The sequence below is a fragment of the Emydura macquarii genome, unplaced genomic scaffold (assembly GCF_026122565.2).
Source record: "Emydura macquarii macquarii isolate MOO-44397 ecotype Brisbane River unplaced genomic scaffold, CSIRO-AGI_Emac_v2 contig_1253, whole genome shotgun sequence".
In the NCBI taxonomy this organism is placed as follows: Eukaryota; Metazoa; Chordata; order Testudines; family Chelidae; genus Emydura; species Emydura macquarii.
Genome location: NW_027131390.1, coordinates 75835948 through 75863644, shown reverse-complemented (window position 1 = coordinate 75863644; position 27697 = coordinate 75835948). Strand labels below are relative to the sequence as shown.

Here is a 27697-nt window from a genome sequence, read left to right as displayed (position 1 = left end):
GCATTTCACTGAACTTCTAACCTAGGCGTTTTAGTTGATAGAAGAGGAGAGCGATATGTGGATTTTTTACGTAGAACCTTTCATTTATCACATGAGCTGTTTCAAAGCTTATTACAAGGTACCAAGTTGGACACCAGTAATTCAAAGGCAAACATGGTAGCTGTGATATGGTCTGTTATACCTCATAAACAACTTTGAAAATAAGAAAAGTTCTAGTGAAAAAAGTAATACTGGCTGATACACTGAGCTTATGCCGTACATTTTCCTAAATGCTAGGAGATCTTTAACATCTATATAGACAGCCAGTAGATTTGGGCAGAAAAAATCTTTGTTTTTAAAGGATGGCACTTCAGCCTATATTGCACTGTCAGGAATGAGTATATGAGTGGAAATCTTGGGGTGGAACTATAACAATAAGGGGTAAAAATAATAATAAAACAATAGTAAAATATAATAAAATGCTTCAATACATAGCTTGGAACAAAAGAACCTATTGTACTAATATTTCTTTCTTTCTTTCTTTCTTTCTTTCAAGATGTTCAAAATCACTAGTGTCTAGTTATTTTTTTTTTGTTTGTTTATTTTTATTTTTTTTAAAACCAACTTCAAGTAATTAATGGACACATAAGAGACCCACAAATTCTCAGTAAATTTGCTGAATGGATTCCCAGTGTTGTTTTCTCTACTTTCTACTCACTGCTTTAGTTATTTGGTGATTTGGTACTTTGTTTCTATACTGTAGAGTGGCGCTCACTTGAGGGGTACCAATGATACCCTGTGGAGAATAAGGAGCCTGCACATCCTTTAGATGGTCACTGTCTCATATTCTTTCAGGATAGAGAAGGGCAGAAGACACCAGGTTTTGTTTCTGCAGTGGTGCTTGGGTTAGATTTTGGTTTTGTACAACCCAAATGAGGGGTTGACTGGAGCCAGGTTCCATTTTACCTGAATTATTAACATTTAAGTGGTTCAGATAAGAAGATTTGGGTTTGCAAAACCCAAATCCAAACCATGGTGAATCAGATCCAGGTTCTATGGCATCAGAATCAACAATGCTCAAAGGGGATGGGGATAAAATATTATTGTTTGGGTTCTTCTCTGTTGTGAAGGGCAATGTTGAAAAATGGATTAACAAGGCTGAAATTCTGCGGCCCAAGTCCTGAGATCTACAGAGCACCCACAATTCCTATTGAAATCAGTAAGAATTGAGTGTTCAGCATCTCTTAGGGACCTGGCCCTGTGTAAACATAGGTCTGTGATGAACCCGTGCTAATGTATGTACACATGAAAGAATGATCTTGATAAAATGCTCTCAGATTATGGATCCAAGAGGTCTGTAGAACACCACTGATGTCTGAGTTTGTATTTCCAGATTGACACAATGGAGATGATGCGACACCCTGAGGAAACAACCAACATGAAGAGGCAAACCGTGGCTTCTTATTTTAGGGTATAAAATATAAACTTTACAAAATTCATTTTGAACAGATGATTAATCTAGCATTTGTGTGGCGAGGTGAGAACAGTGGATAAGAGCGCATTTGATTGTGATGTCTCCCTTGCCCTGCAGAACTCTGATTCTTTTTCTTGCTCCTTCTCTTCACTTGCCCCAGTAGTGGTACTTCTCAGGACTGGCCAAAAATGTACTGGTACTAGGATCTATGACCTGCCAATGGGTTGCAGTCTGATTTCTGCTGCAGTTTAACATTCTCCCTCTAAAATACTATGGACCAAAAATTAAGGCCCATTTGAGCATACAAAACTGAGTATGCAGTTGTATTTGTGCATACAAATATTATAATTACAAATGCCCAATTGTCCATGCATCTTTGCTTGTGCAAGTGAGCCTACTTTTTAAAAATACTGGTGTTATGTGTGTTAAATAAGTAAAGTCAATCCATCTTTGCAAGCACCATTACAGAAGATAGAGGTAGTCTGCCTGTCTGTAATAATTCAGTGATGGAGTTAACATAGATGGAGTTAACATAACATGTGTAGATGAAATTATTAAAATCAAATTAGTACAGAAAGGGCAGGATGATTATTAAAAGGGTGTCTGGTCAGAACACTCCTAAAGTATGCTGATCCTGGGTTAGTTTGTTTGGTGTCATGGGGTCATTATTGGCTAGCATAGCCTAGAGCAGTTCCCAGGCTACTGTAACACAGCACATAGTGGGAGAAGTGTACAGCACAGCACCAGGATCAGGGCAGTTCTAGTGGAAGCATTTTGCCACCTTGGCACACCAATCTGCCTGTGTTCTGTGGATTTTGACAGTACTCAAGGATCTGGCCAGATATTTGTTGCTGTTTTTAATATTCACAAATTTTTTACAAACTGATCCTGATTTCTGTGAGGTGTTTGTTGTTCAAACTTGTTTGCTGGATGGTTTGAAGAAACAATTTCTATGGGTTGTTTGGAAACTGTTCAAATCAAGTATTCACTGTTAGAATGTGTGATTGTTCATCTAAGTAATATGGGATTGTTTCTGCTCCCTGAATGGCTGCCTGGAATTTTTAAAGCAGGCACATAAATAACTATACTTTTCCTCACAGCCAAATGCCAATACTGTTCATTCACAAATACCTTTGTTTGCATATAAATATAGGTATTTTCCTAAAGGACATCCATTTTCTAACTATTAATTAAGTAACATCCATTCATAGGAATTTTTTCAAATAGTGACTAACAAGGAGGCAAAAACCTTATTAAGTTGAATATGGTATTTTTGAAATGCCAAAAGTTAATTAACTCTGTTTTGCAGTATTCAGCCACTCTTGATTGTATAGTCTGGATTAAGCTTCATAGTAAAGAAATTATTGTAATTGATTTGCCTCAAGACTATTAATTACTTTTATTTCAAGCACAGTAATAGGTTCAGATCTTGTTTGGGTATCCTTGGGTACATAAGTCTGAGCATGTCAAACTCGCTAACGGGTTTCTTTATTGGGGTCTGATTTGGCAAGGTATTTTAAATATGTGAGTATAATTTTAAACATGTGAGTAGTCGCTGGCTCTATATTTATTACAGTCCATGGGGCTATCTGTTAAAATTAGATATATGCTCAAGTGCTTTGTGAATGGGGGCCAAGATGGCACATCAGCATTGGAATCATTGGTATGAAATTGCTCTTTCCAAAAACACTGTTTCTGTTGTTTGAATTTCCAGAAATTGTATGACAGTGGGTGGGAGTGGTGTTGTGGGTGTGCAAAAATGGGATATGTCTGTATTAAATGATGAACTTCATTCTGTATTATGTATTGAACCATGGCTAAACTTGCCTGAAGGCAGCCTAGGATAATGCCTTACAGACAGCTGTCCTGCCCAGGAAGGATACTTGACCCTTCATTGAAGAACTATCCCTGAGAATCCATCAAGATTGCAATCAGGAGCCATTCAACTTTGATTGTCTCTCAACTGCTGGCCCACCCCATGAAACAGTACCTTTTCTATGCACATACTTGAGGGGTGGGCAGAGAAGGTAGGGGCAGGGCAAGCATGGTAGGTAGGGGCTGAAGCTTCCTAAGTTGAGCACATGGCATAGAGACAGAAACTCTACTTATGAGCAGGGTGCTGCTCTTTGCAGGGGGGCCAGCCATTGCCACATGTAGGAAAGACTTGCAGGAGGATGAGAGCAGGAGTGAATGCCTAACCTGCACCACTGACAGACTTCAGACTCACAGAAGGGGTGAGATCAGATAAAGGGAAGGTGCATCTCAGAACTTCTGTTTTGTTTTCAAAGATCTGTAACTCTCAAGTGTTTTAAGAGTAAAGTTTCTGTGGTTAAGAAGTTCCTTTGATAAGCCTGTGTTCCTTGCTTGCCTGCTATATTGTCTCCAGAGTGGCTGACTAAAACCCCAGATGGATGGTTGACTAAAAGCCTAGATGGAACTCTGGGAAACATGTGTAAACAACTGCGGGGAGTCAGGAGATCTGATAAACTGATTTTGAGGTCTAGATCAGCTGAATGATCATCACAAAGAAAGTTGCCAAACAAGAGGTTTGATCCTGAGAGTGTGCTAGACCCAAAACTAGAAAAAGTGATTAGAGTCTATCCAGATCAAATTGTCTTGGATTAGCATGGGATTCAAAGAGTGGGTCCACTTGCAACAGATTGGTGACCAGAAAATAAGGTACTGAGCCAAGTTAAAACAGGCGTATTTACTTATATAGAAGTACCCATGAGTGGCAGATATTTTAATTACTTACATATATTTTTCATTCTAGTAAAATTTAGTATGTTCTTTGTTATATTGCTTGGCCAAACATGATAGATGTTAAAACTGGTCAAAAGTTTTAAAATTTGAATTTTTTTGGCAGAAAATGACCAAATGGATATTTGCACCAAAAAAAAATCAATTTTCATCAAAATGTTTGGTATATTCCCCAAAAAAACTAAAAAAAGTCAGTTCCCAATAACTGTTAAAATAATTTTTTGTTTGTTTGTTTGTGGCATCTGAAAACGAGGGGTAGAGTTGGGATTGGTTTTTGGGTGTCACTTAGATAAAAACCAAAGACAAATTTGAATGAAAATGAAGAAAAAAATATTAATTGAAACATTTTCTTAGAAAAAGAAGTAATTTCTCACCCTTTTCTCTGTGATATATTCAGGAATGTACATATATTTATGGATATTTAGTGCTTCTTTAAAATAATTGTACCGAGGTCTCTTGTCATTTGATGGTTTTTTGCTTTTGTTGCTAGTATTCTCTGATGGATCTCTTATCCAAAATGGTGGTTGGACAACCTCACTTTGTCCGTTGCATTAAACCAAATGATGACCGAGAGGCACTGAAATTTTCCCAAGAAAGAGTTCTAGTACAACTACGGTACACAGGAATTCTAGAAACTGTCAACATACGTCAACAAGGGTATTCTCATCGCATCCTCTTTGAAGAGTTTGTGAAAAGGTAAAACTGGTCTCTTTTGTAACATGATTCTCTCTTTAAAATGCCATTCAGTAGACTGTGAGTTCTTGGACACACTGTGTTTTGTTGCAGAAGATTCTGTAAATGTTGGATTGTTCACTTAGGTCCTGATTCCACTTGCAATTACAACAGTGAAAATCAGGCATAACTCCATTGAGGTCAATGAAGCTACACTGGTGTAAAACCAATGTAAGGGAGACCAGAATGTGTCTCTATAGTAATGACATGTAAATGGACACCCCCATCAGTTATGACAAGTACCAAGAAATGAATCACCTTTGATCATTATATAAAGACTATGCACATGGTTAGAGACGGAGCTGACTCAAACTTTATACAAAATCTCTCCAAGGAGAGTATTTCTCTCAGGCTGTCTGGATAGCACTAATCAAATAGTGGCAAAAAGCTAACCACCCCCCAACAGACATTTTTCACCTTTGCTGATTTCTGCCACATGACAACATTGCAGTGGCTTTTCAGATACTGCTCATTCAGCTAGATGAATGTAAAAATGATTTACAAATGTTTTTCTGACTAAAAACATCAAGCAGGATTTGCTGTGGGTTTTTCTACATATGAAAGTTATAGTAGTCTCATCTAAAATGTGAATTTAAACTGATATAACAATATAACTCCCCATATGGATACTCTTAATCCTGTATAAGAGCACCTTTTTGATTTATTTTGTCACTTCAAAAGGGGTTTAAGCTAAACTGAAAAAAGCCACTCATTCAGGAATGAGGGCCTATTATGGAATAAGAGAGTCCACATGGGGGGTTATACTTATATTGGTTTAACTATATTGGTGTAGTGATATGGTGATAGTAGACAAGGCCTGTAACTTCTGAGCATTCTGACAGCCTCTGGATATTTGTGAAAAAGTTTGTATATCCTGGAAGCATCATGAATTTTACCACAAATGTTTATTGATCTGAACATTTGTACTGGAAGACCATAGTTAATTATCTATTAATCAAAACTGAATGTTTTAAAAAGATGCTGTAGCTCAGACAGAAGTTATGGGCTTAATGCAGGAATCACTCGGCAAAATTCCTAAGCCTGCATTATGCAGGAGGCCAGACTAAATGTTCCTAATGGTCCCATCTAACTTTAAAATCTCTGAGTCTATGAATTTTTTACTATTCATTATTCTCCTGTTTAAAATATTTGTCATCTAATCAGGGATCAGAAACAGTACCATGTGACAACATTAGTAATGAATAGCTAAAACAATCACTTCACAAATAATTCAGAGTCTGAACGCTGCTCATCCAGACAATACAGAGAATACTCATGAATAATGAATCCATTCATAGAAAATCAGGATCAGTTCATGAACAATCGCTAACTAACTGAGGCTAAATTTTTTTTGGCTTGTTATAATAAATGAATATAAATAGGAAAATAGATTGTGCGGGAAGAGTGCAAGAAAATAAAACAAGAAACAAATCTTTCAGGTAGGAAGAGTTGTCTGTTCACTGTAAGCACTCTGTTTTTTGAGCCTAATTCTTCACTCATTACACCAGTTTTACATGGGTGTAATTCTGTTGATTTCACAGGGGTTATACTAGCCTAAAACTGGTGTAACGGAGTGGTAAATCTTCATCTCTGTAGTGTTTTGCGAACATTCACTACTCCTCTCAGCATTTCCGAAGAGAGGTGAGGGAGAATTAGTGGGCTTGATTCTTCTCTCATTTACACCTGGATAAACCAGGATTACATCCCTTGAAATGTAGCTGTAAATTGAGTGGAGAATCAGGCCCAGCATTATCAGCAGGCTTCTCTTTTCTAGAAAATTACAGAGTTAGAACACAACCTTGAAAAACCAGGGTAATGCCAATTGCAGCTTTGCCATCACTATAGACAGGCACAAGTCGTATTTAATATCTTGTCAGGGGATCCTCAAGATTGTGGTCTAACTTGATGTAATTTTCTAGTGAAGAGAATCTAAGTAAGAAAAATTAGGGCCAAAAGATTAATTGATTTGCCCAAAACCATAAGGGATTCACTATCAGAGCTTGGCATGTAGGTCAGAAGTTCCTTGTTCCAGTCCTGTCTTCAGTCCACACCTTCCTACTTCTCTTAAAATAATTTCCATCCCCCCAAATTAAAAAAAATTAGCAAATCTTAAAAAATTCATAGGTGGAAGAGAAAGTAGGCTCCTTTAACTCGTAGCTCTGATTAGTCAAGTGTTTTAGACACTGAAGTAGTTGAAAGCATATACATTTTTGAGAAAACAGGTCAAATGCTAAACAGATTGGAACTTCTTTGTTCGTAATCAAAAAGCTATTAAGCAAGTATGAACAAGAGTTTCAAAATGTCAGTAAATCTGAGGATATCAAAGATTTTCTAAACCAGCACGTTAATTGGTATTCTGATCCTTTTGAGCAACTTAACAACAAAATGGATGAGCCAGCAGTTCCCCTTCCCCCGATGTTATTAAACAAATAGGTATGCTCTTTATCTTCCTGTTCAATAGTAGTGTTTTGTAAACTCTTAGCAGGAAATCTGAGGACAAAACAATCAGAGTCAGGGAGCAGAGCTATTCAGGGTTTTTCAGGTGGAGGTAAATAAAAGATAGTGTTGTTTAATGTTATTCCTTACTGTCTTCTGTTTTAAAGTAAAACAGATCATTTCATAGTGTTGCAGACCTGGAAGTAGTTTATTGGATTTAAAAACAGATGGTGAAGAAAGAGCTTAATTGTCACCCATTCACATACTGCTTCCTTAACCAAGAGTACAACCATCTGTAATAAAATATATATCTGTGTATATATATTTCCTTTCCTTGAAGTAGGAAAAACGTAATCCTCTAGCTCTATAAAAATGACTGAATAGTATCACTGTCCAACATCCTCACAAGCACGTAGAAATGTGACAAGAAGTGTTGTATAACAAGTTAGGGAGGAAAAAAATAAAAGATAGCTATGATTTTCTTTTTCATTACCTCTTCTCTGGCCTCCTACCTTCTGTTATAGAATGCCTCACCCCAAGATTGTGACAGGTCACGCTACTGTTATACTTTTCCTGTGAGCACTGCCTCCTCAGTGGCAGGGTGATATTATTATTATTATTTATTATATCACTGGGATGGCCCATGCAGGTCCCCATTGTGCTAGGCAATGTACAAATATACACAAAGACACAGCCGCTGTCCCAAAAAGTTTACAATCTAAGACCTCGATCTTACAATTCCATCCACTCAAGTTGGCTCATCAACCTGTAGAGAGCCCCACTGACATTAATGGGTCCCCTATGGACACAAGGATCCACCCACACAAATACTATGGTAGGATTGGGACTTATGGGGGGGGAGGAGTAGGAGAAAGAAACCACTACATCTAGTGCTGCTCTGCCATTCTAAATCCCTAATGTTTTCATCAATATATGCAATCCTCAAACCATGTCCCTCAAAGTGTGCTTTTGTCTAATCTCATACATTAATTCAAGAACAGGTGACTGAAATTAAAAGGCAACACATTTACAGCTGAGCAAAGGATATACTTATTTTTTAAAAAAATCAGTCTGTCAAGCTCATTTCCACAAGATATCTGTAAGGCTCCACAGATCTAGAACCTAGGCTGATAGAGCTACCAGGTAGCTGGCATCTCCAGGCTGCCACCCAGCAACAATTGTAGCTAGCTTGCACTCCACTTTCCATGACCTGCTGTAGACTCAGACCATGGGAGGTTCCGCCTTGAAAGTTTGACAGACAGCAGCCTTATAGCTCCTGATTGGCTTCATGCCTTATATAAACCCAAGGGGCATTCCAGTGTCCAGGTAATGGTGTATATCTCCTGTAGATGCCATACCATTCCTTCTCCTTGCTCCTGTATTCCTGGCTTTGATCTCAGCTTGATTTGGAGTTCACCTCCTGGCTTGGACCTTGAAACTTGACTCAGATTCTGGCCCTTGGTATTTACTCTAGCCTGCAACCTGATCATGAACTTCTCCACTGATCCCAGCCTCAGGTTTGCCCCACTCTGACTCTTGGCCCTGAATATTCTTGTTGGGCTCCTGACAATATCAAGGATAAGCGATTAGTGGGATAAAACATACTATATATTTATATGAATAATAAAAGCATCCTGAGTTACATTAGCTACTTTTTAAAATAAGTAATATTAAACCATCCTGCTTCAGGGTATAAATGACCCACTAACCAAGGGTAGTTTGGTAAAAACTTCCCTTATATGAGCAGTTTATTCCATAATGATCGATTGTGGGATGATATGGGATCCATCTGGTCCACAGATCTGAATTGGTATTGCAGCTCCTATGCTTCTTTTTTCATACGGAGAGCACTTTTGGATGGAAAACCTAGGGTGAAATCCTGATCCGATTGAAGTTAATGGGCGTTTAGTCACTGACTCAATGGACCAGTATGTCAGCCCTATGTTCTGTAATAAGTGGTAGAGTGATTCAGTAGGTGGCACTCTTCCTTCTGAGTTAGCACGTAACCAATGCCCCAGCATAATGTTTGGGGACATGGCTTTAGTGTCCTAACCCTTTAGGGTCCTAGTCAGTAGGAGTTTTGTCATTGACTCCAGGGGGACCAGGATTTCACCTAGTCTGTCTACCTAATTTTCTCTTGTAAATTAAATTAGATAAATTACTGCATCTTTCACATCTTGTTCCTAGCCTCTTGCCATTTGTTGTGCATTGTTAAACAACTGCAGGGTAAATTTTACTCCAGAGAGGTTCGCATCCAATTGGTGGACAAAAATGACTGTGTAGAGAGTCACTCGTGAGTTATGTAGGGTGTCCCAAATGAGCACCACTGAAATCCTTACCCCACATCACACATTCATGTAATCTGCATGCATCTCTCTATACTTTGAGCTAGGGGTGTGATTCCCAGATTGAGGGGAGACCCTTGTGCTAGCTCTCACCAAGTTAGTTTGCTAAAACTAGAGTGTAGTTGTGGCAGATTGAGTTGTGGGAAGGGCTAGCTGCCCTGAGCACGTACCGTCTGAGACCCTAGACACAATCTCAGGGCAGCTAGCCCATCCCGCCACTTGCACCGCTGCAGCTCCACTCTTTTTTTTAGCACACTAGCTTGAAGACAGCTAGTGTGCGTGTATCTCCTCGACCTGTGAACCACATCCCAGGTTGAAGGGTAGACAAACCCTGTTTGCCACATCTTTTGCAGAAGAACTATTTTAGTGATCTTTTAGAGAGATTTGAAAAAATTTTAAAATATTATTCTTGGTACCTTTTTCCATATCCTGCACCTGTAAAGCCAGAGTCCCTTAGAACCATGTGTTCAACTATACAGGCAACAGAGTGAGAAAAAAACCATAGCCAATATAAGTTAGAAATCTTTGAAGATTACAGTGCACAAAAATGTCATGATTTGAAGGGCCAATATCTCAAGACCTATGAGGCCTAGGAACAAACAATGTGTCCTGTTGAAAAGTTTGGAATCTCCCCTCATAGCTAGGGATCACTAGCAATGGGTTGTGAGATACTGGACCTGAAGCCTTTCACTGAACATTGCCCATTCTGGACCTCATACCAGTGTACTGTGAGGCAGAGATTTGCTCTTGGGAGGGAAAGGGTTAATCATTTCTTTGGTGGATTAATTGTTTGAAATGGCAGCTGTATGCAGCTGCTCAATGGTCTGGAGTGCTAGAAGTGGACCCTAGTGGGCATAGGATAGGTGTAGTAGTCATAGGTGCATGATAAATGCAGGTTATCACTTAGCTCCACGGTCCATGAGAGGGCTAAAAAGAAAACTTCATATCTTCATTTAAAAGTCAGTTTTATCTAATCTGGGACCACAGACACTCAAATTCATATGGTAATCATATGGTTATTGCCTGGTGTCTCTCCAGGGCGTTTACATACCTTAGTGTGTTTGGATTTCTTTAACGTTTAAGCTTAACTCTGAATTCCCCAGGTTTACAATGCCTGATTTTGGGATAAATACAACATCTTTGTAATGTTGTTTTACCCTAAGTTATTGATGTCTACAGTCAATCTTAACTCCATTTTAACATATTGTTTGGGAATATTATAAATGTATGTGTTTGCACAATAGGCAGCATAGTTTGTAAAGCAAAAGACTATATAAATACAATTATTAACACCATTCAAAGTGTGTCTATCTCTAAGGGATAAAACCTTCTGAAGAGCAATTGCCTTCTCTTTAGCTTGCAGTCTTGCTGCTCTCATGAGTGTGACTAGTAAAGTATTTTTAGGCACTTAACTAACTGAATACATGCAGTGCACAAGAAGTTTGCAAATAGGAACACGCAACTGTAGAAAATAAATGCAACCTGGTACAAAAAGGAATATTTTAAGTTGCAGTGTTTTTACTTTGAAATATTTAGAAGACAGATTTACATCAATATTTACAGGCAAAGGTTTGTTACTGGCAACTCAGCAGTTTATTTCCTATTTTATTTTAACTAATTAAAAGAATCCAAAGTAATATTTTTCTCTAATCATTCAGATAATTCACTAATGCTAATGGGAGTAATTCGAGCGCATCAGGAGGAGACAATACTCCCAGCTTTATCCTCAATTTATATTTTCCCAGTACAGGAAATCTCATATAAGGGTCATTTTGTTACAGAAAGGAGTGAGGAAGCTCCACTGCTTTATGCTATTTATATGCAGCAAAGTAGTGCTAAGAACACATTTACAAGACATTTTATTTATAGACAAAGCACTGCACTGCTTTCACCCTCAACCATTTTAGCAATCTGCTTTCATACTAAATCCATCATTCTTTCTTATCTACCTTGCCTGTCTTCTACTCTCATTACATTTATTTATTTTTAAAAATCAGGTGTACAGCTACTTCTTTATCTCTAATTCCTTAAACTTTAACATAGTAATTTCCACATAGTTGTCTTTCATGTACTTTTATATAAATATACAATAATCCCATGATTGTTTAAGGTAAACCTGATGTGTAAACCATTGATAATTTGTGTGTTCTTTCAATGGCTTTAAGTTCCTGATTGTTCTTTTACCAATGATACCAGTTTTCTCTAATGATTATGAAATGATACATGAAGGACTGTAAACGCTACTTAAATAAATAAAAGCACCCAACTACTTCAGAAGACTATTCCAGTGTTAGTCACCGTGACACTGTTGGGGGTTACCTGAGGTGTCAAGGGTAAACACTATTACCTGCGCATAGCAGGACAGAGCCCCCCCCAGGGAAACTCTCCTCAACTATCAGCGGCTACCAACACAAGAGCTCTGCTCTGAGCTCCATAAGCCCTGCTCTTTCCCTCTTCAGGCTAGCAATTTAGACACCCCACTTTGTTACATTGAAGTGCCCTGTCCCTTGTCCTCAAGGCACCTGCAATGTACACTGCTCCACTGCCTCCATGGAAGCAATGCACCTCAGTTTACTGGCTTCACCTCAGGTCATCACTTTCCTTTCTGCAAGGCACTGAGATGTGTCTATTGTAAAACCAAATTAAAATGTATTTAAGAGAGCTTAAGAAAGAGTTTCAAATAAAATCAAATATAAGGGCTTGGAAACATAAGGTTACAGGTAAAAGAAAAACATAAAATGCAATCTGTAGCCTATACTTATTAACAAGTTACTTTCCTGTCTAATAAGGTATTTCTCACTGACAATTAGTCCTTACAGCGCTTGTCCAGTTCAGAAAGCTGGGATCCACATTTTGGGAGACATCCCTGCTGGCAGAGTCTCTCTTCTGTAGTGGATAACTTGTGCCATTTCTTCTGCTTTTTTATAGTTACAGGCCATTGTTAAAATTAAGATTCTGTCATGGGTATTTTTAGTAAAAGTCAGGGAGAGGTCATGGGCAGTACACAAAAATTCACGGAAGTGGTGACCTCTCCCTGGCTTTTACTAAAAATACCCAATCAGCTGTTCCATGGGGCCCCTGATCAGCTATTTGGCAGCAGGCTCCTGCAGGCCCCAATCAGTTGTTTGGGGGACCCTGATCAGCTCTTTGTTGGCAGGCCCCACTGGCTGTGGCAGGCAGGCTGACCTCCCCTTCAGCTGTTACATGGAGGTGGTGGGGCCAGCTGACCCGCCCCCATCAGCTGTTCTGTGTTTGGCGAGGCTGTTTGGCAAGCTGTTTGGTGAGGCAGGTGGGCCCCCAATCAGCGGGCTCCCATCAGCTGTTTGGCAGCAGATCTGATAGCTGCTCCCACCTTGCCTGAAGTCCTGGAGGTCCCGGAAAGTCACCAAATATGTGACCTCTGTGACCAAATCTGATCCTTAGCTATTGTCTCTTAGCCCAGGGGGCCCCCTTTTCAGACTAGTCTCCTGGGGTTCATTTGTCTTTGTGAATGCATGAAGAAAGGATGACTCCTCATACATCTGTTGTTCACAAAGTTGATTGAGTTAGCACTGAGATCCCACCTCACCTGAGGTGACAAGTTTCATTTCAGGGGTTTGGCAGCCTAATATTCTACATTTTACATCTCTCTCAAACTATTTCCCATGCAAACATCTCACAATAACCATGACAATCAGCTAGTTCTTAGCTTTAAGCAGAGACCACACACGACCCCCTTTGGTGAAATAACAAGAAGATGGCCAGACAGGGGTAATATACCTGCCTGATCATGGCTGTGCCTCTTTTTATTTGTTGACTGGGAATGGAAATGAAAGTTCTGAAAACCCCAAGGAAAGCTGTGATTGTGGTATTTCCAGCTCATCTGGAAGCAGAGACAGTGTCAGAAATCAAGTACAAAAATATATTCTGATGAAATTTCCAGCCAAGTTTTTTCATGGAGTTGGTAGATTTGAAATGAAAACCAGCCTAGTTTTGCAGACCTAAGGGCTCAGTTTTTAATCTTGGTGACACTGATTTAAATCCTGAGAAACTCCATCTTATATGTGATTTCTGTAGAGCTACTGTGGATTTACTCAAGTACAAATGAGGTTCAGAATCAGGCCCAATAATTAGAAATTCTCAGAATTTCAGCTGCTTTGTATAGCCTCCAGAGGTTTAGGTGTGTATCTCAGATGAACCACATTTGATTTCCCTTTTCCACCATGTACAAGACTGCACAGTTGACTGGATGACTCAAAGGAGTGTTTCACCTTCCTCTAAAGCATCAGTACTGGCCACGGCCAAAACCAAGATGTTAGATTAGATAAACTAATTGTATGATCCCATTTGACAAATCCTGTGTTCCAACAGAGGGTGAGCCTTCGTGCATGAAGGCAGATTAAGTAGGTGCCTACAACAGTGTGACAAAATAACAGAGGCAGGAACCAGCTGGAGACTGGATCATCCATTAACAGAAAAAGAGAAAAACTAGAGTTGGTCTCAAACTCTGAACATCTGGGGTGATCCAAAATTTACCTTAAACCTGGATTTGAATTTTGGAACCCAAATCCAAGCACCTTCAAACTTTGGGCTATTCAAACTCGAGGACCATTTCTGGGAGAAAAATTAACATAATTCTTACACAAAAGCTTTTAGAAATGAGAAAGAGGACTTCCCAGTCTTTCAGCTGTTGTCTATGATATAATGGCAACACTTCTGTTTTTACATTTGACACCATAACTGAGAAGGAACAAAAAGTTTTAGTGTTGTAACTGCCAACAGGAAACTTGACACTAAAGGAAACATATTTAACCAGTTAGTGGAGTCCTCCATCCAGTGGCTGAACTTTGTAAGAACAATTGATAAGTTTAGAAAAGCACAGGTTAAGTTAAACAAAGCTTTTGTGAGCTACCAGAAGACTGACTGACTACGGATAGACAAAATTAGACAAAATTAAATTCCCAGCAGCTCTGAGTTGAAAAAGTGCATAGTTGTTTTTTTCAACACAAAACATCTTTTAAAAATAGCAGATAGTCAGCATAGCACTCAGGAGAAGCATTTGGTATCGAAAAGTGGCATTGCTTTTACTTACAGTTCAGATACATACTGTTTCATCAGGATAGCAGCAAAAAGTAAACCATGGACAGTTTGAGATATAAAGTTGTACAGGAAACTAAATATGAATGGTAATAAGAGTATAACTAAACTGTATGGTCAAGTCTGTAAGCTAAATACCTTGAAAACCTTCTACAAAAAAACTTCAAAAATAGACTTCAAAGAGAAACTGCAGAATTGGAACTCATCTGCAAACTTGACACAATCAAACTGGGTCTAAATAGGGACTTGGAATGGTTATCTCATTACAAGAAGTAATTGTCACTGTTCACACATTCTCACCTCCTAATCAATGGTTGTGAATAGGCCTCAACTACTCTAACTGAATGGACTTTGCTTCTACCTAACTTCCCCATTGTTGTTCCTTAACCTCAGATGTGTATATATTATATATATATATATATACCCCCAATCTGATTTCTATTCCTTACATCTGATGAAGTGGGTTACAGGACACGGAAGCTTATGCCTGCAGAAATTAAATTTGGTAGTCTTTAAAGTGCTACAGGACTCTCGTTGGTTTTGCTGTATAACCAAGAATTTTTCACTGTGTGAACCTGACATAGCTTCTAAATTACTAGGATGCCTACTAATGCTCAGAAAATTATTAGCTGTTGAAAGAATGTTTTATATTAATTATAAAAAAGCCAGACTATCTGAAAACTATTTTATATGTCCAAACCCACCCCACACACAAATAGATACACGGACCACTGGGAAACTGATATTGATATTCTTGTAAATGACCATTCTAAAGAAGTATGAAACAAACTTAAGTAATCAGTATGCATACACCAAATGAACAACCAGTATTGTTTATGACAGAACTTATTTAACTCCACATAAATTGTGTACCGTGAGTCGTATTGAATCTGACCCATGCTATTGGTGCAAATTTGCTCTGGTTTCCTTTGAATAGATTTTGTGAGACTGAGACTGTGAACTAGCACATACCTTTTGGGAAATGTTTTGGATGTTTTAATTGAGTTTCACCGATAAAGTTCAAAAGCCTAGCATCCTTCTGGAGATTGACTACATTCAGGAGTTGAGGCCTAAGGAGAGTTCTGGGTAGCTTGAAAGCATGTCTCTTTCTCCAGCAGAAAGGTATTACCTAATCCACTTTGTCTCTCTAATATCCTGGGACCAACATTGCTACAACAACACTACAAACAACATTTCCCTTAGTAATAAACCCGATCCATCCTCTATTTTCTCATGAATGCAGCAGTACTTCCCATAGCTGCTAAATGATAGCACACTTAAGTTTCCTTCATAAATACTTGTCTCAATGAATTCTGAGATATGGTTGGTATGGAGAAATTCACACCGTTAAAAAAGTACTTTAATAATACATAATCTGCCTCCATTCATTACACAGCGTGCACCATGTCTTCAACCAGTATAAATCAACTTAGCTCCTCAGTGTGTCTGGTCCAGTACTGACTTCAATGCTTTAATCATCATTTTGTTACCCTTTGATCATTACTGACTACTTCAGTGGTTCTTTTTTCTTTCTTGTGACAATTGGTGCTACCCTTTAGAGATTAACTGAAGCTAATATTTGAAAATCATATTCTCCTGTTAAAAAGTGTTGCCTCTATTTTCTATTCTCCATAATAACTTCTCTGTGTTTTCTTTAGTATGAGTTAGTCTGTGCCCTGTCCTTAAATGACTGCATGTCATTGAGGCTGTTGCTGGTCATTTCCCCTTCCTTGGATTTTAGGGGGCATCTGTTGGCTACTCCCCTTTTTATATCAGGGGAACAGTTTGCTAGGCCTGTCACCCCTCCCTCAATCATAGTCTAAAGAACTGAGTTCCTACACAGGTGTAATTTAACAGCCAAGTATTTACGTGTGATAGAGATGACAATTCTGGAGTCCTCACAGTTTAAAGAAGTGCATTTTGTAAAATAATCTTAATTTTTAAACTAATGGAAGTGCATAAAGTCAGTTATTTATTTAATACAGTACTTTATAACTAGAGCTATTTGAATAAAACAGTGCAAAAACAGTGTCTATGAACATTTGTTCATTCATAATCTGAATGGCTGTTCAATTTGAACATGTTCGTATTCCTTTTTCAGTAGCTATTTGCACTAGAGTTTGTTCATGTAATTGTTGGGGGCTGTTCTTTGTATGAAAATCTTGCATGTGAACAAAAGCATCTGGGCAAAACAAAATAATTTATTTTTCCCTATGAGCCAGGTTCAAAGCCCACTGAAGTCAATGGGAATCCTTCCAATTTATTCTTATTCCAATCAGAGAGTAGAGAAAACATCACATGACGTGGGCAGCTAACCACAGAACAAAAATAGCTGGATTTAAAATTGTTTCTCAAAAGTGAGTGAATGATTACAATTAGCCAGTACATCTATAAAACTAGAAATACGTTCACAAACATTTTGTGATAGAGAAAAGGGTTAAATTAATATGTTGAGTAATTCAACCAACTCTGTTTACAAGTTACTATCCCCCTCCAACTACCACCTCTATCACCAATAAAATCCCTAGCAATGAGAGAGACAGGGCCAACTGGCTTTAATTTTGCATGAACATACCCCTTTGTCGGATGCAGGCAGAACAGGTGGTCTCTTAGAATACCTGAGATTCCCATTTTCTGTAAGTGAAGATTGATATGAGAGTCATGTTTATTGTAAAATAATCTTTATTCTTTGCACACAGTGGCAGACGCTCAGCCTCAGTAATCAGTCAGTGTCACTAATACAGACAGTAAGTAGTAAATACTGTACTACCAAGCCTGCTAGTGCTGGCCTTTATCTCCAGTGGCTTCGAATATGTGGTCTCATTAGATTTATTGATAACTAGGAGACACCTCACAACCCAATGCTCCATTTATGGAGGGGGACCTTATCATGAATCCAAGCTTGGGGCCCCAGTGTGGGCTCTGGCTTCCCAAATGAGCAATATGGCTGCTGATGCTTTTCTGAGAAAAATGGTCAAATACCAATAGCAAACACGCTCATCGACACGGGGGATGAAATAACCCTTTCTGTCTCTTCTGTCTCATTAGAAAATGAGTAAGATGGCTTCACTGTATTTCTCCCTTGCTGGTGCTGGTATTTGACATTGTTCCTGCTAGAGATGGGTGGAATGAGCTCATTGACTAGCTGGCAGCACCAGACTGTTAAAAGGAAATTGGAGGGTTTTAATTTACATATAAATATGCATGATGAACCAGATTGGGGCCATTACTGCTGAGTGTACACAGACTTTTACTGCAGAGATTTAAAGGCACAGAGTGGTCATTGGATGAAATCCTGGCCCTACTGAGATTAAGAGCAAAACTCCCATTGAGTTCAGTGGAGCCAGAATGTCACCTCTTTTTGTTAGTGTGACACTAGTTCCAAATTAGCACCTTTCTCCTATGCCTCTTCTTTCCAGAAGCCATAGCCACTTCCTGTGGGACCAGATCTAAGTATGAATCTGAATAAGGTCTCATAATGGGTGATGGTAAAGTCTGATTTTTTCAGTTTGTTTCCTCCCTATTCAAAAAAGTGTTAGCTGAATTGACAGTTAAGAAGTACTAATATCTAAAACGTCGTAAAGTCAAATTCACTGCTGGTGTAAACTAGCACAGCTCCAGCAGACTCTGGTGGAGCTGCATCAATTTATGCCAACAGACAATGTGGCTCTTAGTCTTTTTAAAAAGACTGTATTGCTTCTAGACATAGATTTCATATAGATACAAAAAATCAAAGGTACGTGTAGCATAGGAGCGTATGATGAGCATAACAATAAGACTAATTTTCTAATCCTCTTAAAGACTGGTGTATAATGTGTGTTTATTTGAACTCTTTGCAACAAGTTCTAGACCATAGCACTCCAAGCTTTTATAATGAATAAAAATGCACAATATCAATAGAAGTCATTATATATATGTGAGTCCTCACACAATCCTAAATAATAATTATTAGCCAGTTATCATCACCAGCAGCAGCAAGGCATCTCGTTTATATCATTATGTTAGTCTCCCCACACTTTTCCCAAATATCTAAGGGTATGTCTATACCCAAAGCAGCCACCGTCAGATCGATCTTTCTGGATTGATTAAGCGGTCAGTGTAGACCCACTCAATCAATCAGGAAGTCGACGCAGTAAATCCATCCCCTCAGGTGGCGCAGTGCAGTGAAGACAGCGCACTGAAGGGAAGCGCAACAGTCGACAGGAGTTACGTAAGCTACTCTGCGTAGCTTGTGTAACTGCCATCGACTGCTGCCGAATTTCCACTTAAATGTAGAGCAGGGCTAAGAAAAAGTCTTTGCACGGTGGCCAGAAGGCTAACAAATCCAAGCACTGAAACAAGTGCCAAAGAAAAAGGGCCTTCAAGGAAAATACTCTGCAAGCAACCATCTTCCAATTAAGCTGTCTTTGAGACTTGAGCACTTCTACTGAGTGCAAATGCAAAGGTGTCACATAGGGAAAGAGGAGTGCTCTCTTTCTCTCCCCTTCCAGGACATTTAGAGCTACATCTAAACTCGAGGGCACATTTGTAGATCCCTGGGAAGATGTAGTTTTGAATTTTCTTGTTCCTTTCCATAGTTATGCTTTTTATCACCTCCCCAACCTTTCACTGGCATTACTCCATTCCCCAGCAAAACTTAGCGCAGCCTCTAAGCTGTTCTAAATGGCACTGCTTTGTAAAAGCCCTTTATGAGCCATTGCACTGGCAGGGATTGCTAGAGTGCAGCACACCCCAGCCACACCCCCTTCTTTATGCTCCCAGGGATGGATTAGGTGTCGGCTGTGTTGGTTCCAAGATTCCCTTCCCTATGTTGGGTATATCCTCAGCTGCCCACTTAGGACAACTTTAAACCCCTTTGTCCAACTAATTAGTGGAAAGGGGACTTATTAGGGCTGAGGATCTGGGCCACAATATTTAGAGTACTTCTTTAAACCCTTGTTTGGGCAAGAATAATAATTCCCTGTTGCAATCAAAGTGTGTTTATGTAGCAATTAATTTGCTCTTTCTTTGTCCTTTGTTTTTGTAGGTATTATTACCTTGCTTTCAAGGCACATCAGACCCCTTTTGGTAGCAGAGAAAGCTGTATTGCTATTTTGGAGAAATCGAAACTAGACAATTGGGTTCTTGGGAAAACAAAGGTAGGGCACATTTCTGGTTTTCTCCAGGGGTGTCCTCTCTGCAGTGAGGAGTGTCTAATGAGTGGTTTAATAAAGCTGTGGCTCATTCTCTCCAGCCCTGTGTGGATGTGAAGGAGAAGGGAGAGGGTGCAAGGAATGTCCCCAACTCCTGTATGCTGATGGCTGCTCCAGGCTAGTGTCACTGCAGATGCTAACTCTCCCAGATTGTAGGAATACCTGTGCCCCTTTCCTCCCTAGGCAGCTGAGTTGGCCTGCATCAGAAGAGATGCACATAGAACCCTCTTCCAAAGGTGGCAAGGTAGCTGCACCACCCCTGGATGCACCGCAGGCATGGTACCTCCAGCTGCTCCTGCTGGTGTGTTACTATTCTGCAATTCTCCCTACTGCAGGTTGTGGCTTAATGCAACCATTTAGCCTTTGCTATCTAAACCATTCTGTGAACCACTTTCGGACAGTATTGGTTCTGCCTTTCAGCTGAGATGCTTGGGGCTATTTTAACAGTAGCTTTTGTTCATGGTTTAAAATGGTGTGACCGATTTTTGCAAAATATGGGGCCAAATGCTTAATTTCTTACTCATTACTTAGAAGTAAGCTAAAAGGAATTTCCTCAATAAGGGCCCTTAGAATTTGGCCCTGAACTATGATACAATGTTGTATTTATAAACCTATCTTTTCCCCTTCTTATCATAATCATGAGGAACACTTTGTGCTAATGTTTATTCTAAGGACTCCCACCGGATTTCTAGTGTAATTCTACATTAATGAGAGAGACCATTATTTAAAATGTTACCACAAATGAGCTCTAGCATGAAAAGCTATATTTAAAAATTGCTGATACAGAAAAGCAGCATTCTGACCAAGCTGTCATGGGCGATTTTACTTTGGGTAATGGGATAAGTGTGTGATTTACATTGTAATGGGTTGTAATCAGTCCAATAAACTAAAAACATATATTGTACCACATGGTTTCAGAAATTCCAATGATAAAAATTTATAGCAGCTTTTTCTAGCAATGATGCTGTAATTTAGATTGAAATAATACTAATGAAGAGGCAGTATAAAACAGTTTATTCTACTGCTTATATGTAATGCTGAACCTGTTGTTCCATTTCAGGTATTTCTAAAGTATTACCATGTAGAGCAGTTAAATTTGTTCCTGCGAGAGGTTATAGGCAGGGTGGTGATAATGCAGGCCTATACCAAGGGGTGGCTTGGAGCTAGGAGATATAAGAAAATCAAAGAGAAAAGAGAAAATAGCGCTGTCACCATTCAGTCAGGTAAACATTCATGTTCTCTATTCATGCACTAACTTGGCATTTTAAATTGCATGCAAATGATCTATTCATTTTCATAATAATCTGCTGTGAAATCAAAATAACATGTGGTACTTCCCCTCTCCTGCCCCAGCTGACTGTTACCAATATTACAGATTCATTTCTAAATTAACAGTTTAGTAATTACTAATATCTTTCTTTAAACGTTTTACTATTATAAACCATGACTGTAAACAAAGGAAGTTCATGGTCTCTCCACTAACGTGCAGCACACAGAAGAGATGCAATGTGTGTGCACTAATGTGTACACAAGGAAGAGTGTTGTTCATGGTCTCTCCACTAATATGTAGCACACGGAAGAGATGCAATGCACATACATCTGTTTTCCAAATAACATAAATACTGGAGTCTGCTGGAAAGGTTGAATAGTAGTAGTTTAGCATGCTTCACTCCATTGATTTATTTGGGGTGGGAGGAGTTGTTGGATGCAATTGTTTGCATTGAATTTTGACATCCTGTGATTCTGCACCTCAATCTGTGCTTGACTTTGTGACATTGAAGAGCGCATGTTGACAATTAAAATTTGGAAGACTGGAGATGTGTTTGAAGTTGTGGAGATGCTTATACTCCAGTCATGAGCTCAGAGTTTAACTGGTGGGTGGGTGAGGAAGAGGTAGTGGGAGGGGATGGTTATGGCAGGGAGGATGAAAGATTAGGCACATCTCTGACTCTATAACACTTCCTTAAATGAATGTAATTCTCAACACATGGTTTTGTATTTTTAGCTTGGAGAGGATATGAAGCTCGCAGGAAGTACAAGGAAATAAGGAACAGAAGAACTGATTCTGCTATACATATTCAAGCAGGTAATTAAAACATTATTTCCGCAGACTATACCTATTTTGCTGTGGATAATTTCATGTCAATATTTATAGTTGAGAGAAATGTAAACAGCCCAAATAAAAGCAATCAGAAAATACTGATTCTGATCATTTGTTCTTCAATATCAAATGTCCCCAGTGACAGGACACTAGCATGTTGGAGCTTTTATGGGTGAGTATCTTTCTGAAAGCAAAACATGCTGATTAAAAGTCATTGAATGAATTCTCTGGGATTCATCTGGGCTCAGTCAATGTGTATTAACCATGTATAGAGCTGGTATGAGGCACTAGAATTATTTAGCTTTAAGTGTGGATGATAGGCGCCAACATGCCAGCTCTCTGTCTTCGTAGTTAGCCCTAATTGCCCAGATTGCCAGGTTTTAGACTTAATTGCTGTTGATTTTCCCAGCTTGGGCCAATTCTTTGCCAGGCTTCTATGTAGTCATATCAATAGGAATTTAAATAAACTTTAAAGAGATTATTGAAGGAACAGGTTCACAGGGCTGTGCAGGTCTCTAGTAGAGAGCAAGAGATCATATGGCACTGAAAATATAAGAGCCATCCTACTGAACTCAATAGCAGGGAGGCTATAGTTTCAAATGCAGCCAACATGAAGCAAACTAGGGATGATGTACCACACCTGTGCATGTCATTGTTGTCTCTAAACAAGGGTGAAAGAGCTCTGTAGCAGATGTAAAAAGAGTCACGGCAGACGTACTTACAGATAAACCTGTGCACCACATTTCAGTCCAGACATGGCCTATACTATAATTATGTGACTTCTGTTACCTCCTGAGTTCTGCTTTGCTTAGACTATAGTTAAACTGAAAGAAAAGATTTTCTTCTGATTGTTCTCTCACCTCTGAACACAAAACCAAAATATTATTGGCAAGCAATTTTCATTATAAATCTAACAACTTCCTTCCTTTCCCCTGTTCCCTGAGAGTTAGCATCACTACAACTTTCAATAGGAAGGCAAAATAATACAATTCTGAGTGTAGAATAAGAAAGGCAGTGTACATTTCTCTGATGGAATACAGTAGCATTAGGGCAAGACTGTATATACGTACTATTCTGTATATTCATAAAATAGCATGTGCCTCACTCTAGTCTAGGGTCATATGCTGTATGTTCTATGAAATTGGGATCTATTGAATAGGAAGATTTTTCCAAGTTACAGAAAACATCAAGTGACTGGATAATCATATTTTCCACCTGATCCTCTCCCATTTGCTGTTATCTTCCATTGTTCCCATTTTAACAGAGTACCAGTTCTTTAGGCAGGGAATCCATCTTCATATGTATTGTAAAGCACCAGGCACATCTATGACACTTGAAGGTAAAGCTCTTTATGGAATTATTACATTTACATTTGGATGCCTGGCCGTCAATTTCCCAGCCAGCCCAACAGCCTGTGCAGAACAGGGGGGAAGAGAGGCTAGGTGGCTCTTCAGTCTGCACTATTATCAGTTTTTAAAGTAGTCATTTGGAACTAGATTGTCTCAGGCATGCGCAGTCCACAGGAAGGGAGTGTGGTACAGCACCAGCCAACGGGGTGGGTGCTAGGCTGTATTCCATCCACCCAGTCTACCCAGAGGTCCTGGGCATGCAGAAGATGTATGCCCATTGCTAAATCCTTTGTTTTATGCACCCTACCTCTCCCTTCAGGAAGTATAAGGGTGGAACAGAAGCAGAACCATGATCCTCTCTGTCACCTTTGTGACACTGTGTGCACCAGTGGAGTAGACAGTGCTCCCTTCAGTGTAGAGACTGCTATACAGCCTGGCTCTTACGTGGACCAGACCAGTGTGGAAGGCTCCTGGCACTGCTCTCCCCATAGCACACACTGTGCACGCACATCAGAGCCAGACAGAACCATTAATCATTATGTTCATGAGGCTGGCTGGATGTGCACTATGACCACAGAGTTCAGAGTGACACAACACACCTTTACAGCTACTCTCATCTTTGGCACAGCTTTAGAAGTTGTGGTGCATAATCATTTATTTCAGAAAATCAAACTTCAGTTTGTTTGACTCTCTGCCTTAGAAAATCTATATCTAGGACTCTCTAATTGAAATTTCTTTCTAAGCATTTTTGTTTATCTCTGCACATAATCTTTCTGTATTTCAAAGCAGAGCAAATAATTGCAAAGGGTGACCATTATCTGGATTTTAAAATACACCATCTATTACTGTTGTTACTTACATACCACCATAAAAGTGTGTGGTGCTGAACAGACAAATAGACATAATCTCCACACTGAGGAGTTTACAATTTAAGTACAGATAAAGGACAGCATTTCAAGACACAGAAAAGTGGTAATTTTAACATTGTTTTAAATAATGAGCAATTTAGATCATGGAGATAAAGTACTTGCATTTGCTGGCCAGGCATTTGTAAGGCCATAAAATTAAAATATATATACCAAAAGAAAAAAAAAAAGCAGTCCTTGAAATTTTGGAAGCATTTGGCTTACATGTTTCTACAGAACAGCACATATTGAAATTTGTTTTCCTTTCATCTCCTTCCCAATAAAAGCAGCAGTGCGGCTTATCCCTTTAGCTTCCTCAGAACTTCCTTTCAGAATTCCCGATCTATTACAGCACATTCACATACCAGAAACAAGATGCCTTTTCATGCTGTCAACCTTTTTCATCTGAAATGTAAATTAATTCTTGCTGGTACGCTTTGACAGAGATCAAAGTAGGGGTATTAACCTTATTGGGCCTTCTCTTCATCGGAATCAGTTCCAAAGACTGCCAGGATGGTGTTAGGAGGCCAGTCTTCACTGTTATCTATGGCCCTCCTCCAGGCAGTCCTCTGTCTACAAGTCAACATTTCAAAGGCACTGATTTCTTTTGTAAATGACCTTATCATTACTTTAAACTGTGAAAAATGATTTGCCTGAATAATTCTTGCAGGATTATCTTGCTCATTTTAATTGTGGGGGGACTTCATTCAGATTCCAGGATATTGTTTAAGTGGTTGTGACAGCAAGTGATCATAGCCTGATAGAAAGGAGGATCACAGCTTCTGACTGGAAACCTTTTGACTTGTTCAGATTGTTCAGTTCTTGAAGTCAGTCTTTGAGGTAGGCTACATTTGCATTTTAAAAATAAACAGATGCCTTTCAAATACATGAGCTGGTGGTCTGGAGATCTCAGTGGGACCAAGCAGTTTACTATCCATTGATGAAATGTGGGAAGAAAAAACAAATTTAAAAAACTCCAAATATACAGGAGGATACATTTCCTATGTGTATAACATTACACCAAAAATAAATCATTATTTGGGGGTGGAAAAAAACCCTTGCTAAAATGTAAAATGTTTATGAATTTAAGTAGTTCAGTACATTTACACTAGGGGTTCACACAGTGTAGCTACATCAGTGTATTTACACTGGTGGCTAAAATCCTCAGTGTAGGCAAGGCCTTACCCACCTCTTTGTGTCTCATTTTCCCAATCGGTAAAACATGGATAATAACAATTCTCTACCTCACAGAGAAGGCAAATATATTGCGAAAGAACTGAGTTGCTCAGATAAAAACAAAGTATTGTTATTTCTTTGTGCTTGTGATTTGAATTGCTTTGATTAAAGCCTAGGACAAGGAAAAAGATCCCTTTGTTGCAATAATTTTAACATTACATTGAGCCAGATTCACAGCTGGTGTAAATCAGTGCATCACCATTGTTTGATTTCAGTGGAGCTATGCTGATTTATACCAGCTTTGGATCTGGTTCAGTGTATATTTGTATCAACACATTTTATGAATTAGAATTAAAAGCAGGTAAGTACAATTATAACAGTAATTTTTTTATAGTTCGTTTTTATTCCATCCCAGTCACTATAGCATGGATTTCCATGTCAAGTGACAGCTCTCTCCAAACGACTTGAGAGAGGATTTTAATCTCTGTTTGTTTCATTTGTGAGCAGACACTCCAAAATGCCAAATGAGTGGTGCATGCGATTCACTTAGATCTGAGGTGACATCACTGAACTTATTTTAATTAAGGCCTCTTTTGCCATCTGGAATATGCTGTGCAACTCTAGTCAGGACTGAGTTTACACTCTGCTTCCAAAGGTGAAAGGCAAGTAACTAATCCACTGAGCAACCATTCCCTCCTCTGACACACACTCATGCATTCACCATATGCCACATTTTACTGTGAAATTCTTTACTGAGAACTCAAGATTCAGGTTCTGTTTTGTAACAGAAAGAGATGGATCCTCAGGAGGAAAGACAGATGAGACAATCCCTTTATGAACTGCTTCTTTCTTGTAACTTTTCCCCATGTGATGTTGCTCACTAACTATTTGCACAGCCTTAACTAACGACTCATTAAGAGCAAAATTTTGGGACTAAGGAGAACTACATATACATTTTATATACATATTAACTTAATGTAAATGTTACGGGTAGGAATGTTCAGGAATCATACCCCAGCTCCAAATATAGACATGCCCTATTAGTGCATCTACGTTTCCATTAGATTTGTACTGCCTGGTTTTGACTGGAAACAGAAAAGCATTGAAAGGCCACAGGACAGGCTATTCTTGTAGTATTTCATGACCCAGTTGGAGCCAGGAAAGGACAGAAATCCTTGGAGAGCCCATTGCTACTTGGTCCAGCCTGATTTCTAGACCTAAGAGGTTCAGATTAGCATCAGCACCTTTGGGTGCTCCTCTGAACAGAACTTCTAAACCAGAATTACTGTCGCAGTCTTTCATGCCCCAGGTTTTGCCATAGCACCCAGTAATCTAAAACACTTGTGCAAACAGTAATACACAACAGTATCATGAGCCCTGTTTGCAACCCTGGAAAGAAAGATTTTAATACTACATCTGACGAAATAGGTTTCTGCCCACGAAAGCTTATGCCCAAATAAATTTGTTAGTCTTTAAGGTGCCACAGGACTCTCATTGTTTTAATACTAACTAGTACATTTAGAGCTCTGTCCTCCCCTTTGTGAAAGAACACATGCTGGGGAAAAAAATTCCATATGTTGAAACTCAGTTTTCTATTCATCCTTCTGCTGAAGGATTTGGGGGTAGCAGGAGTGTTTTGCCCACTGGGGTTTGTGTTACCTAAACCTGCAAACCTCCTGAAATCCACAGGAGGCAAGGGGCATCCCTAGGTACCTAGAGAGGGGCATGATTCTCCATACCCGTATACCATACAAGAGATTAGGCTGGAATAAAACAAGAGTTAAGAGTGGAGGATTATGGTGTACAAAACCTCTCAAATTTTGGCATTTAAACACAGACGTGCTTATTTGAGAAGACAAATGGGGGAGTTGGAGATCTTACTTGGGATCCCAAATTTAAAAATTGGGCCTACAAATCACCATGATATTGTAGTATCTTCTCTTCAACAAGTGTTTAGTTTGCATTACCAACGGCACAGTAATTCTTGTTCATTACTTTAAATGGGATTAGGATTTGAAAGCCTCTGTCTATGTAAGTAGCTGTTTCACATGATCTTTTATGATTAGGAATGAAGAGAGAGATGCTCCTTGAGAAGGATGAATTCTCTCCTGATGCTTTAAAATGTTTCCACACCTCCTGTCTGTATGTTTTATGCCTATTGATCTATAGTTG

The 27697-nt window shown here is 39.1% G+C and overlaps 1 protein-coding gene across 1 annotated transcript in view; it reads left to right on the top strand.

Annotated features, from left to right (window-relative positions):
• The window catches only part of MYO3B (myosin IIIB), a 307358-nt gene that overhangs the window by 182488 nt on the left and 97173 nt on the right, over positions 1–27697 (top strand). The window contains exons 26-30 of the mRNA XM_067549868.1: positions 1373–1450; positions 4704–4909; positions 19829–19940; positions 21055–21217; positions 22000–22080. Coding sequence (XP_067405969.1) covers positions 1373–1450; positions 4704–4909; positions 19829–19940; positions 21055–21217; positions 22000–22080 — 640 coding nt within the window. The remainder of the gene's footprint in view (positions 1–1372; positions 1451–4703; positions 4910–19828; positions 19941–21054; positions 21218–21999; positions 22081–27697) is intronic.